The 14,530-nt window shown below is 42.3% G+C and overlaps 1 protein-coding gene across 1 annotated transcript in view; it reads left to right on the plus strand.

Annotated features, from left to right (window-relative positions):
- The first annotated feature begins 243 nt into the window (after positions 1-243).
- STX6 (syntaxin 6) overlaps positions 244-14,530 on the plus strand; it is a 41,251-nt gene continuing 26,964 nt past the window's right edge. The window contains exon 1 of the mRNA XM_002920801.4: positions 244-597. Coding sequence (XP_002920847.1) covers positions 563-597 — 35 coding nt within the window. The 5' untranslated portion in view covers positions 244-562. The remainder of the gene's footprint in view (positions 598-14,530) is intronic.

Raw genomic sequence — 14,530 nt, forward strand, 5'->3', positions numbered from 1 at the left:
AAAGGTACAGGAAAGGTAAAATGATTGTACAAATCAGGTACTAGTGCATAACTTGAAAACCTAATTGCCCCCCAGAAGGGAACAAGCATCTCCTCCCCCGAAGCCTGAGTGGGGAAGGTGGGGGAACATTGGCTCTCGCCCACCCGCCTCAGAGCCCCGCCTCCAGGGTTGCGTGACGCGGCGCCCAAGCCCCGCCGACGGGGGGTGGGGCTGGCCCTGGTCACGTGAGGCCGGGTGCGGAAGTGGTGCAGCGGGCCGCTTCTGTGGTTGGCGGCGACCGCGGCCGCGGGTCCCGGGGCGGGGTCAAGCCGGCCAGACGCGCCGGGGGAGGAGGCAGGCGCGGGGGCCGGCGTCAGAGTCGGGGATTCGGTCTGCGGGGCGATCGAGTGCTGGACCGGCGGCGGTCCGGTGCGCCCCGGCCTGCGCGCGCCAGCTGCTTTGGGTTCCCCAGGCCGAGGCGCCGGCGGCTGCGGCAGACCGGTAGGGTGGGCAGAGAGAGGCTTGGAGGGTGCGGGCGCCCTGTGAGCGGAGCAGGCGTGAGGCAGCCGGGTGCCGGGACGCCATGTCCATGGAGGACCCCTTCTTTGTGGTGAAAGGGTGAGTGTCCCCTTGAGCTCCACTGGAGGAGGACGTGGCCGTGCTGCCAGCCCGCACCTCCCCGCTCTTCTCGCTGGAGGGGGAGGGGATACAAGTGGAGACTAGGGAGGGGACAGTGAGGACGGCTTAGCTTGCAGGGCCATGACCAAGCGTCCAGAGGCATCCCCTCCCCGTACTACCTGGACTGTGAAAACCGTGCCCCCAACCAAGCCCCTGGGGAAGGGGATTCCTTGTGGGCTGTGCGCGGAGATACAACTTATTTGGGGTTCAGGGAGATCAGCTCTGCAGGTGGGGAGGGAGGCACGCGTCCCAGCCCACACTGGGGCTCTAGTGGAGCCGGGACCCTACTTCGAAGGAGGGAAAACAGCATCTGGGCAGGAAAAGGGAAATGGCCCTCCTGAGCTTTGTAGTTGGCGTTGATGGGGGTGAGCTCCCATTGTCCATTGAGTTTGGAGCGCCGGCCCGCAGAGTGGTGAGACCACAACACGCCCAGAGGCGTCTGAGCACGTTTGCAGGCTGGGCTGCGGGGGAGCAGGGCTCCGGAAGACAACTCAATTCAGTGGGGGCGTTTTTACTGAGTAATGTGAGGGGAGGAAAGCAGTCGTTCGAACTCGGCGATGATGTTGGAAGGAAAACAAAATGAAATCAGCCAAACTAAACTTTCCTCAGCTTTCTATTAGCAACTGGGATTTTCCCACAGTGCTAAAGGAAGTGAATGCTTTCTTTTTAACTCCCTGATTTCATCCAGGCTCTTTGACAGGTTTCCCCCATTTCTTATCCAGCCTTTCAGAACAGAACTGCCTTAACTTATTTTTCCCTGTGAGCTGTCCTGACTCCATCTTTGATTGCTCGATTGTTTGTTTGGAGATAGAAACTTTATTTGCACTTTGCCATATTATCTTTGTAGCCATTAAACAAATGCAAAAAAGGTGGATTCTCATGGTATTGTAACTTGTCAGCTTTATGTTTTAAATGTCAGACATAAAAAAATCTGGGAACTACAAAGTTCCCAGATCAGTCCTATTAACCACGAAGTGTCCCTTTGCTTGGAGCTAGTTGCTGCTAGCTTCCTATTTCTGCCTGACTAGTTGCTTGAGTGTTTGTGTTTTTTAAGGATTCTTCTCAGAGAATTTACATGCTACTTTAGGTGAAGTACTTTGTTATCCATGATACAGTAAAATATATTTATATACTTCTTAACATTTTCCTAAAAGGATTTTTTCTTCATCCTACTTAAAGTAGGATGCTACTACTCAAAGGAAAATGCTGTGTTGCAGATTGTTTGGTAATATGTGGCTCTCTACCTGGAAAATGTGTTATTTGTTAGAAAGATTAGTTTAGGGGCGCCTGGGTGGCACAGCGGTTAAGCGTCTGCCTTCGGCTCAGGGCGTGATCCCGGCGTTATGGGATCGAGCCCCACATCAGGCTCCTCTGCTATGAGCCTGCTTCTTCCTCTCCCACTCCACCTGCTTGTGTTCCCTCTCTCGCTGGCTGTCTCTATCTCTGTCGAATAAAAAAAAAAATCTTTAAAAAAAAAAAAAAGATTAGTTTAGGGGTTAATTTTTAAATGTTAAAGCCGTGCGTCTTTTCCTCGAATGAAAGTTCTTAATGCTTAGGTTGCAAAGGTTATCTCTGGCAGTGGAAACCAGGGATAATCAGAAATTTTTTGTTTGTTTGATTTTTAATGGAATCTGTGAAAATGCGAAATTGCTCTGACATCTTTGCCTTTTTTCCCTGATAGTATCCAATGTAGTCTACCAGTGCTCGCTCACTGATTAGATATCACTGCTGTATTGGAATATTGGCCTGGATTCTTGGTTGACTTTTATATCATTTTAGCTCATGTCCTTAAGGTGTCTGAAGGAAGAGATTGGCGAGACCTTCTGCTGAAAAAGTACAATTGGCCACATGGGTGGCTGTGACAGAATATTTGCAGAGCCGTGTACCCCTATTTATTAAAAGCATTGAAAATGCATCGCACGATATGGAAAATTAGATGCCTAAGTTGTAGCCCTTAGCCTAGCAGCTGATGGCTCTGAGAAACAACTCACCCCAAAATAAGTAGAAATGACAGGTGATAAATTAAGCGATAAAGCAAATGTTACAGAAGATTAAGTGCCCCAGTAGTTCTGAGAAAAGCAACTCATTAGAAATGGTTATGATTGGAAAAGCTTTTAGAAGTAGTAGTAGGTCTTGAATTAGGTTATGAAGATGGGTAGAATTGAGAGTATTCAGGCCTGTGTCTCATCTGGACTCTTGTTAAAGAGCCTCTTAATTGGTCTGCCTGTTTCTAGTCATCTGCGCTTGGTTCTGTTGGATCAGTGCTATCTAAAATATAATGTGAGCCATATATGCCATTTTACATTTCCTAGTAGCCATGTTAAAAAGTAGAAAGGGGGACCTGGCTGGCTTAATCAGTGGAGCATGCAACTCTTGATCTCCGGGGCATTGGGCATAGAGCTCACTTAAAAAAAAGTGAAAAGAAACTGGTGAAATTAATTTTAATGTTATCTTTAATATACTCAGAATATTCCAGCATGTGGTTAATATGAAGTTTATAATGGGACAGTTTACTTTTTTGTATAAAGTTTTCAAATTTGGAATATATTTTATACGTATAGCACATCTCAGTTTGGACACTAAATTTTCATCACAAATATTTGATCTGTATTTAGAGTTCATTAAATTTACAGTTGAAAAAGTAGATTCACATACCCAAACATTCCAAACATACTTAAAAATTTTCCAGTAACGGAATTGCATGTCAGTTTTTAAATTGATCTGAATTAAGAAAATTAGTTCCTTAGTCACACCAGTGCATCGCAGGCGTCCCGTGGTCACATGTGGAGCTCACGTTCGGTAACAGAGGTATAGCTCTTCTAGAACTCAAGCAGGGGTTCCGTACTTAACATCATTTAGTGGCTGCCTGTTGCCTACAGAATAAAGTCCAAACACTTCATGACCGCCGTGATCCAGCCATCCTTTTCCCCTCCCCCACTCTGCCTACCCTCAGCTCAGAGCTCCAGCAAGGTCAGACTTGGTAAGTATGACTCCATCCTGGGTGCTGTTACTCCACGGACACCCGCTCTGCCTGGGTCACCCACTGAGCTTTGAAGATTCAGTGTAAGCATCTGCATTGCCTCCAGGAAGTGCTTCCTTTAGCACTCATAACACGTTATTGCACCTCTGAAGCTCTGGCTGTCTTTCATTATTAGACTATGAGCTCTGAGGGTTGGGACTGTTTATTTTTCCTGTATTTCCAGCCCAGCACCTTGAATATACAGCATAAATGTTAAATAAATACTCGTGGTGGTGGTGCGGGTGGTAAGGAGTAGTGATTCATGGGTGGGAACATTGCCAGCAGATGCCCTGAGATGGGCATTGTGTATTAGAAATGATCAAGGAGAGCATCCCAGGTGGTGTAGGAAGTTTATTTAAGGGAAGTAATAATAATAGCTAACATTTTAAGGATGCAACTCCTATCCAGGCATTTTGTGCTAAGTAAGCACTTTATAAAAATTTTCGCTTGATGGGAACAGCTCTGTGATGTGAGCACTAGCCCCATTTTAGAGATGAGGAACTGAGGGAGCACAGAGGGGTTAAGTTATTTGCCTGGGGTCACACAGCTAATAAGTGGTAGACCCAGGATTCAAATTTGAACTGCCTGATTCTACTCACACTGTTAAAATGTCACAGTGCCGGTAGAATAGGGTCAAGGAGAGCCTGATTTTGAAGCCATTGGAGATTTTTAAATCTGGGAAGTGGAATGAAATTAACGTTTTTAGGAATATTGATTTGGTAGTACTGTTGGATGCATCAGTGTGAGGAAAGATTTAAAAGGGGACTAGTTAGAAAGCTGTGTTAATCGAAATATGCAGTTCTTAATGCCTGGATGTTTGAGGCTGGTTATTTGAGGTTTTGACACTATCAGTGTCCTGTTCAGAGCAGGATCCCAGGACACAGAGAAGAAAACCACCGCAGTGGGGCAGCTGAGCTCTCAGGGCACATGTGGCCCCTACCTGGCGTAGACATTCACAGTGGTATTTACAGCACCAGAGCTCAGTTCCTTGTTTTAATCCTTATAAAATAACTCCAGGCTCTCCTGAATCACCTCTGGCCTGCCCTTAACTCGGAGCCTCTCTGTTGGATCCTCTCCATGTGCTCTCACTGGGTGAGCTTGATTATGCCCATTGTGTCAGGTACTCCCAGTGTATTTGAGCACATCCTGGTCACTCTGGCCCCATTCTCTCCCCTCCCTACAAATGCCTAACCAGATTTTCCTCCTCTTAGCCCTCCACTCCTGACTCCCCGTTCAGCTTCAGTCTCACGTCCACTTGATCATCGTGTCCTATCAGTGCCACCCCTTAGATATTTCTGGAATCTTCTCTCCCTCTCTAGTTATGGTTCTTCTACCCTAACGCATGTCCTCGTTCTCTCTCACCTGGACTCCTGTAAGCAACTTCTTCAGCAAGCTTCGCACTGCTACCACATGTATCCACACAGACACGATCAGGTCATTTCTCTATTCAGAATCCTCTATTCTGACATCCTTACTGAGTGTCTGTTTTTGTGTGCTGGGAGCTGAGGGTACGGCAGTGAACAGACTAAATCCCATCCTTATGGAGCTTGCATTCTGAGGACAGGAAACAGACAAATAACGTGATATGTCAGGTGGTGATAAGTTCTGTAAGAATAAAGAGGGTTAAAGAGAAAGAAAAAGTGGATTCTGGGTGTAATTTTTCTTTTTATCTGACTTCAGGAGGCAGTGAAGTTTGGTGAAAGAACTGTTTTTTGGTAAGCAGGCTGACCCAACATTGGGATCTGACCTCTCAGTTACTTGGTGTAACTTTGGGCAAGTTAATTCTCCTCTTTGAACCTCTTTGTACAAAATGGCTTAGCAATGTACAAAATTGGCTTAAAAATACCTGCTTTATTGGTTATAAGGATTAAATGAGTTAATGCATGTAAATTACCTAGCAGTTGGGGGCACATATTAAATGCCCAATAAATATTCTCTTTTAAATGTCTGTTTCTATGTTTCCATCCAAATAAGCTTCCCTTTCTGAGAGGAGAGACCATGTCTTACTGGTTTTTGAGTAACATTTAAACTAACGTTAAATTAATATATGCTTATTTTAGAAAATCTAGGAAACAAAAATATGAGAAGGAGAATAAAAATTTATTGAAATGCCACTATCCAAAAATAATTTGTTAAAATTTTGGTGTCTTTTTGATCTTTATTTCTATTAATAGTTTTAGGCAGTCCTTTTCATCAGTTTTTGATCTCTTATGATATATCAGGCATTGTGCTAAGAACCTAACAATTATTTTTTTAATCCTTATAAAGTAAGTACTGGTGCTATTATTATCATTTTACAAATGAAGAAAATGAAACTTAGTAAAAAAAAACAAAACAAAAACACAGAACTTCAGGCTTACAAGTGAAAAGGCCAGAATTTATATATGTGTGTATTATTATTATTGAATAATTGTTTCAGAAGTTGGGATGATACTGTATTATAATGTTTTCCTCTGTTATTTTTTTTTTCCATTGAGGCATTTTATTTGCACGTATGTATCCCTAGAAAAAGGATCCCAGGATTTTCCCTCATGTTTGCTTTCATCTTGCTTCTTCATGGTTCGTGATGCCATTGGTTGTCAGAGGTTGATTGATGCCACAGGTTGTCAGTACAACAAAACCAAACTGGTGAGATGGGAGCAGATTATTCTGCCATTTTTCTAGATCTTTGAGTTGTACATCAAATCTGGCACTGATCACTCCACGCTTGTTTAACTTGCCCGTGAGGTTCACAACAATTTTCCCCGCTCTGTGAACGTTACTGATTTCAAATTCGCCAGTGCAACCATGTTTATCATCATGGTTAGAAACTGGACGATGACTTTGGAGCATAGCCTAATAAGAACCTGACATTTGCCTCTTTTCAGCATTGTTAATGCTCTTGAGAGCATCTGCCAGGACATTCTTGTGCACATTATGGCAGTGCAGAAAGAGGATGGGAGGGCTGTCTGTATTTTTTTATATCCTTAAAAGGTCTTCAGTGGGAGGGCTTTTAATGACTGCAGTGTTTTTTGTCATATAAATGTAATATAAATGAGGGCACCTGGGTGGCTCAGTCGATCTTTGGCTCAGGTCATGATTCCTGGGTCCTGGGATTGAGGTCCGGCTTTCTGCTCAGCAGGGAGTTGGCTTCTCCCTCTCTCTCTGCCCCTCCCCTCTGCTTGTGCTCTTTCTCTCTCTAGCATGCTCTCTCTCTCTCAAATAAGTAAATAAAATCTTTTTTAAAAATGTAATATAAATGATTACCTAGGATGACAGTTAAGATATTTCTAATTTATCACTGTTACAAATAAAATAGTGGCAAGGAGAATGAATGCCTGACAGGTCTTTATTGCTGCTTCTATTTCCATAGCCTGTATTTCTTTAGCAGATTTGCTAATTGAGAGAGTAAGCACATTTTCAAAGCTTCTGATGCATATTACCAGATTGCCCTCCAGAATACACGCCTGTCTCCTATCTCCCACCCGCACCCATTTCCCCTGATCTCTTAACAGTCCTGGGATTCTCATTTTAAGAAATCATATTTGAATCCTGTTGTTTTCATCTTTGTATTTTGTAAGAACTCATGCGGTGCTTGTTTGATGAGTGCATCCATTTTGAGTTTTGGGTATTTTTCCCTGTCTTGCTGTCAGTCTTTTAGAACTTGCAACTTCTAATTGAATGGCCAAGAAAACTACAAAATTGACCATTGGAATATGAGAGTCCGTTGGTACCAAGTGAGCTTCTCCTGTAGGTGAAAGGCATGAATGTTGTGGCTCTTTACTATGTTGTTGTTTTGGAGGCTTTGTGTGCCTGAGTAAGGATAGTTTCCAGGTTCTTGGCTGTGGATCAATGTTGAAATAATGGCCTAAGTAAGCAGATGAGCAATATGGTGTACATTGCATTCTTTAACCAGCATTTGTCCGTATGTGCAGTCTTCTTAACTCTAGATTATGAGTTCTTTGAAGGCAGGCATGTACATTTTATTCACAATGTTGAAAGAACTGTTTATTGGTCTAATCACTGAAAAAGAAATCACTTGCCTGCAAAGGTAATTTTAGTCTAATAAAAATGAATGTAAGTCTAATCTCAATTCTCCTTTTTAAAGTCAGAATCAGATGTTTCACTGTAAAAACTTTGCAAACATTTGTTATAAATTTATTGAATGCGTAATACTATATTTGGCTGAAATTGTAGTCTAGTTTGACAACACCATGCCAGACACACTGAGTGTAGGCAAAAGACAATGTGCATTGTGTGGAAGATTTCAGAGTAGAGTTGAGATGTTATGGAGACTGAAAAAAGGAAAGACCCCAGTGGGAATGTTGGTCAAGGACATTTTAGTGAAGCAGGTATAGGGTCTCATTCTAGCCCTTAAAGAAAATGTCTACTTTTCATTTGCAGAGATGTAGGGACTCTTCGCTGGGGAAGAAGCGAGCAGAAGTCTAGAGCCAGGAATGAGAAAGGGGAGGATGGGAAGGAGACCTGCCAGCTGACACAGATTTTGTTTCAGTGAGAAATCAGGTTGAATATTAAAGTGGGCCAGTTTGGGGGAGGAAGATGTGGAATACCCAGCCGAGGAGTTTAAATTTAATCTGTTTCCTATTGTAAGTTCTTAATCAGGTGGCAGTTTTAACTAGCAGTTACTGTTTACTAGCCTGTGGGCAAACAGCTGTTAAGGGTTCAAACCCAGGTCTTCTGATTCCACAAAAAAAATAGATTTGTCTGAAGGCTTAGCAAAGATAGGATTGAATAGGTCTTGGTACTGGAAGGCACCTCACAGAGTCGGAAGCATTTGAGGCAAACAGCCAAGATGCCTGAGCTCCAATTCTCCTGTTTGTTCAACGAGTGCAGACTAGATATCTTGAAAGTTCCTTCCAGATCTAAAATCCAGTGATTGGACTTAAGTAGAAGTTGTGCAAGGTGAGAACTTTTAAGAGGAAGAGTGTCTAGACAAGTTTGAAATCTTGGAAGATAGAGGCACTATTGACTGAAAGGGGGAAGTTAGAGAAGGAAGCAGACTTTTTTTCTGCTTTATCTTTTTGTTTGAATACTTGCTTTTTAAAAATTTTTGAAATTAATTAATTTATAGGCAGGATAAGATCAGTTTGGTTTTAGGCAAATGGAATGGTCCTATAGGCAGCTCAAAATAAAGGAATTAATCCTGGTGAGTGACTAGGGTTGGTAATGCAGTTGGGGAGTCAACAGCTGAAAGGGATCTTTTGAACCTGTGAGTATTGATGAACACCCAGAAGCTATGAAAAGTGCTAAGAAACACTAGGGCCAAATAGAGGAAAAGGAAAGAGAAAACTGGTTGAAACTAGAAGAGCACAATGACACAAAAACAAAGGAAGTGAGAGTTTCAGGAAAATAGCTATGAAGGCTGTAGTGGCAAGTACATTGAAAGTGAAGACACATTCAAGCCAGTCCTGACTTTGATCTGCGGTGTCATTGGTAGCAGTAGCACTATCCCAGGGGGGTTGTGGAAGCAGCAGCAAACTGAAGTCAATATTGTATATAACCGTGGGTAACTAAGTAGAATCAATTTTTCCCCCACAAGAGTAATTGCAAAAGGTTGATCACCGTACAGTTGAATTTGGAAATGACAGTGAGGTCAAGTGACAGGAGTGTGTGTGGTTTTCCCCTTAAATACAGAAGATGTGAGTGTGGAAGTCAAGCAGTACCAAGAGCTCCTCCCTTACCTAGCACAAGGGATTGGTGGTGGAAAGAGGCTGGTAGGCTAGGGGACAGGAGGGGGGATATGGTTGCAGAGGCTCGCACAGCCTGGGTTTTTCAGGTTTCGTTACTAGAATGGAAACAATTTGCCTTTCCTAGCCTCTGAGTATATTGATGAAACAGGAACCTCTCTGTAAAGAGTCGTGCAGAAGGATCACTGCTCTGGATACTGGTCTTGGGGCCGATTGTCTTTTTCCAAAGGTGGCCACCCCGGTATATATCCTGCCCCATTTGCTTTTCTTAAATTGTGAAGCTAGCATTCTTCTATCAAGCTGGGATCCTAATTTCTTTCCCTAGGACCTGGGCAGACCTTTGTAATTGCCTCAACTGACAGAATGAGTCAGAAATGACACTGCTTGACTCCTGAAGCTTAAGCCCTAAGAGACAGCCAGTACAGCTTCTACCTGCATCTTCCTGACTCGGGATGCAAGGCTGGGGTGTCCTGAGCTAACATGTGAGAAGTCCAGCTACACTGAAGCTGCTCTGCTAGAGAGATCATGTGGAGAGGCACTACCGAGGAGCCTGTGTTTTTGCAGCCACAGACACTGTGAAGCAGGAACCAGCCATTTCTTCTGTGTTTGGCACGATTTCCCGACCCGCAGAATCCATGAGCGTAATAAATACTTATTTTACTCCACTACGTTTTGGGGGTGGTTGTTATACAGACACAGTGACTGGAACAGATGCCAGTTCAGAGTCTATCAGCATGATCAAAGAAGAAAGGAGAAATCAGAAGGCTGATGGAGGTTGCAGCTACAGTTATTGTGCAACTTGTTGGCATAGCTGAGTGGCAGATTCTGCGAAACCAAAGCTCCTTCATGGTTGAGATACTCCTCCCCAAACTTTACCGAAAAACTTGGCAAGATCTAGATAAGAAAACTTGGTGATTTTTATGGACATCTGGGTGTATTGCCTTTAGCCCTAGAGCTTGGTTGGGATGGTGGGCCCTTCCTCATGGTGGAACAGACTAGAATGTTGTACGGGGGAGGCTCAGCTAGCAATGACAGAGGGTTAGTGTTTGACTGGCTTTGGAAACAAGCTAGGTTAGTACTGACAGTGTCAACTTTTTATTTATAATGAATGGAAGAATCTGGTTTTGAAAGCTTTGATGACTTCATTTTTGCCCAAAAGATACATTCTTCAAAGATGTAGACTGTGTTTTCACTCTTGGCAGTTGCTTATCAGTAGTTCCCTGGGCATTGAGGCGGACTGCAGTGAAGGACCTTCATTCTGGTGTTCATGGAGTTTAATCCATGAGGATATGACAGGTCCCTTGATTTTGATAGACCATTTGGTAGACAGCAAGGTAGAAGATCTTCACCCCTAGCATTTTCCAACACTGTGACTCTTGTTGCCATGGACTGTGTCAGACAACTGACTTTGGAAACATCTGTAACAGATGTGGCAGCAGAAAATCTGACTCTTGTGGGGACCTTCTCTGGGTCAGGAGCTAAACCTGTACTACCTAGGAGAGTAAACAGCAAGTTTTTGGTGAAATGGTGCCAGACAGGATTCCCAGAGCTGTTGGTGAGCAGATGGTTAACCAAGAAGTTTACTAAGCTGAAGAGCTCCAAAAATTCAAGGTATACCTGGCCCCTCATGGAAAGTTCTGGGCATCAGATTTCAGTCATTCCCTTCACATAGTTGAAAGAAGAACCTCAAACAAGTAAACCAGACTTCACAGGAAAAGGAAAGCAGTGTTTTGTGATTTTGACCTTTCTGGAAACTATACACAAAAGTGGCTCTCTGTCGCCTAAGGAGTCAGCAGCTGCTGCTTTCTGGTCAGGGTGCTGCGCTTCTCACAGGGTACTGTGCTCACATGGGCTGTGCAGAGCTGGCAGTGCCGGGCATGTGTGTGGGGGAAGTGCCTAACTAGCCACTTCTCACAGAAACAGCTCCCTTGCCCTTCCTGAGAAAGTAGTGTGAAGAAAATTCAGTGAGTGGGTTCTTCTCCTTCTCTTGTTAAAACCCTCACAAATCTCAAACATGACACTATTATATGGTCCTCTGTCTTTTTGTTGTTCTCTGTCCTGTTAATTGATTTACTTGGAATGCCTAGTGATTTTAAATATTTAGTTCCAGATATTTACAAATGGCTCCTAATTGAAGAAGTTGTCTCACTAGTCTCACACATTATTAGCTCTGTCTTGTGGCCCTTGAAACTGATCAGGAATCCCAAGTTCTCTTGAAAATTCTGGTTACCATTAATATTTGGCTAGTTTGTGACACATGATGTTTTCTACTCTCCTTTCATGTCTTCTTTTTCAGGCTAGCACTAAGCTGAAATGAAGTCAGGGGATGTTTTAAACTTTGAGGGACACCACATACTGCTATTAAAATAGGGTTCCTTGATACACTGTAGGTTCTGGCTTTTCGAGATTTGAACCATTGCTGATAGTTCCCACCTTTGTAATTCCTTGAAATGTTTGTCTTAGAACTGCAAAGTAATGACTACTTTGCCTTTCTTATGTATGTGCCACTAACTGAAAACTAAAGATGAAACCTCTTAAAAAATAAGAGATCGAGAGTGGAATAAGCCAGGTCACTGGCCCGGGCCTGTGGGGTGTTGAATGTTATCCTGGGATTGCTTTGTGGCATTTTTCTGATTCCTGCCATTTCTTTGACGTCTTTTTCAGAACATGCTTGAGGACTCCTTGATTTCACTCTGTGCTGCTAGAATTGAATCCATCCATGTGCCCCTCCTCCCCTCAAGTCTGACTATCAGTGTCTTAGGAGTTGTGGTTATGAAAGTGTAGTCCTTGGATCTCAAGGGATTCTCACCCCTTTCACAGAAGAGTCCCTGAGCTTAAAACGCTTTTCATAATAACTCAGATGTGGTTTGCTTTATCCATTGTGCTGACGTTTACACCAGTGATTGAAAAAGCTGTGGCAGGTAAAACTGCCTAGGTCAGGGCAGTGGTACCAAACTGAGTAGTCGTCATTGTGTTCCTCCCTCGCAGTGAAAAAGAAAAAAAGTCATATTCCCTTAAAAGTGTTCTTCATTGAAACAGTAAAAATTATTAATTGTATCAAATCTTGATCCTCAAAGACATAATTATAGTTATATAATTATATAAAGTTATAATTTACCTTCGGTAAAATTGATCCTAATTTTTAGCGTACAGTTCTTCAGAATTTGGCAAATGGATACAGTTGTGTGTAACTACCACCTCCACAAATAAGATATAAGACAGATCCATCCCCCTAAAGGTTTCTCTGTGTCCCTTTGTAACCAAACTAATGTGAGTTTGCTCCTTGGTGAGTCACAGATAAAAACTACAGCAGGTGATATAATGAGCACTGGGTGTTATATACAACTGATGAATCACTGAACTCTACCTCTGAAACTAATAATATGCTATATATTAATTAATTGAATTTAAATAAAGTCAAATAAAAAAACATAATACATCAAGTAAGTTGTTGGCACAAAGGAAACTCTATTTGCAGCAAATAAGGAGATCACAGGGAATAACTTCCAAAGTTGTGACTCCCTGAGCAAATGTTGGATGGGTTCCTTTTATTTAGGGTTAGGATGAATATTTTAAAAGGAGAGCCTTGTCATATGTAGAGGTGGGTAGAGGGTTGCCCATGTGCCTTCAGAAGACATGCCTATGTGTACATTGTATGTTATGTAAATGAGGTTTGTGCTCCTCCTTGGCTGAAGATTTTAATATAATGAGGCAAAGGTAGTTGTTGGTCATTCTAGAGGTAACTCCATGGTCCATCTACGCAGGGTTGAGTTGGGGGTTACGCTCAAACTGGTCTGGGTGGTCTCGGCTGACTGGAGGTCTTGTTAGGTTAGTCACTATCGCTTGAGGGCTGGTGGTTTTCAATTTTTGGCAATTATGACTAAAGCTACTATAAGAATTTGCAGGTGGTGTGTGAATGTAAGTTTTCATGTCACCTACAAGTGAGGTTGTTTGGTCATATGGTAAACATGTTTACAAAAGAGCCACATTATTTTCCAAAGTGGTTGTACCATTTTGCATTCCCACTAGAAATGCATGAGAGTTCAGTTACTCCACCACCTGGTCAGCACTTTGGCATTTCAGTCATTTGTCGTGGTATCTCATTGTGGATTTAATTTGCATTTTTCTAATAACTAATAGTATTGGACATCTTGTATGCTTAGCTGTCATCTGTATGTCATCTTTGGTAAAGTGACTATTCACATCTTTAGCCCATTTCCCTTACCCCCACCCCATTTCTTAAGTGGGTTTGTTTTAGTTTTGTTAAATTTTGAGAGTTTTAAAAAAATTATATTCTAGATAAAAGACATTGATCAGTTTTGTAATTCATAAACGTTTTCTCCCAGCCTTAGTACACATTTTGCTGTTCTGTGTGACAAACTGAGAGTATGCTGAAGCAATTTTGCTATATTGTGAAATAAGATGGCTGTCTCTGGGAAGAGCAATTTGTGATTGAGTTGCTAGCTGAAATAGCTCCTTTTTTTTCCTCCACAGACTCTCATTTTTACTTGAAAGAATGCCTGGCAAACTGGCTATTGAGACTTGGACATGTTCTCAGATTTCACAATTATCTAAAAAGTACTTGAGATATTTTCCCAAAAATGAAGAAAGTGAACTTGTCACTTAATAGAAAACAATTGACAGTTTTTTTGCTGATGATAAAAGTAGAGCCTTTTTTTAAAAACAAAATTTTGGAAAGCTTGCGTCAACTCCTATCATCTTACAGGTTCCTGATAGTTAAGTTTTTCTGATGAGATTGGTGGCGATATTATATGATTTGGGATATTGTGTAATGAAAAGAGTCAGCATTTGCAAGGCTTCTGGTACTCAGTAAACTGATACTTTCCAGATGACCAGTATATGTGATAAAATCAAACACGGGTAGGTAAAAAGATCCATTCAAAATACAAGGTAGGGCAATGGATTGTAATATATGAAGAGTTCAGAATGTCTTTGATACAGTTTCAGGTTCCACATTGCAACTAACCTTTAAGAAATTGCCACTTTATTGAGTTTTGGTATAGGGTCAAAAAAGAATATGTACAATTATCTAAACAGTCTATTAAAATACTCCTCCCTTTTCCATCTGTCTATCTGTATGAGGCTGGATTTTCCTCATATACTTGAATAAAACATGTCAAGAGACTGAATGTAGAAGGAGATATGA

Source organism: Ailuropoda melanoleuca, chromosome 8 (genome assembly GCF_002007445.2).
Source record: "Ailuropoda melanoleuca isolate Jingjing chromosome 8, ASM200744v2, whole genome shotgun sequence".
Taxonomy (NCBI): domain Eukaryota; kingdom Metazoa; phylum Chordata; class Mammalia; order Carnivora; family Ursidae; genus Ailuropoda; species Ailuropoda melanoleuca.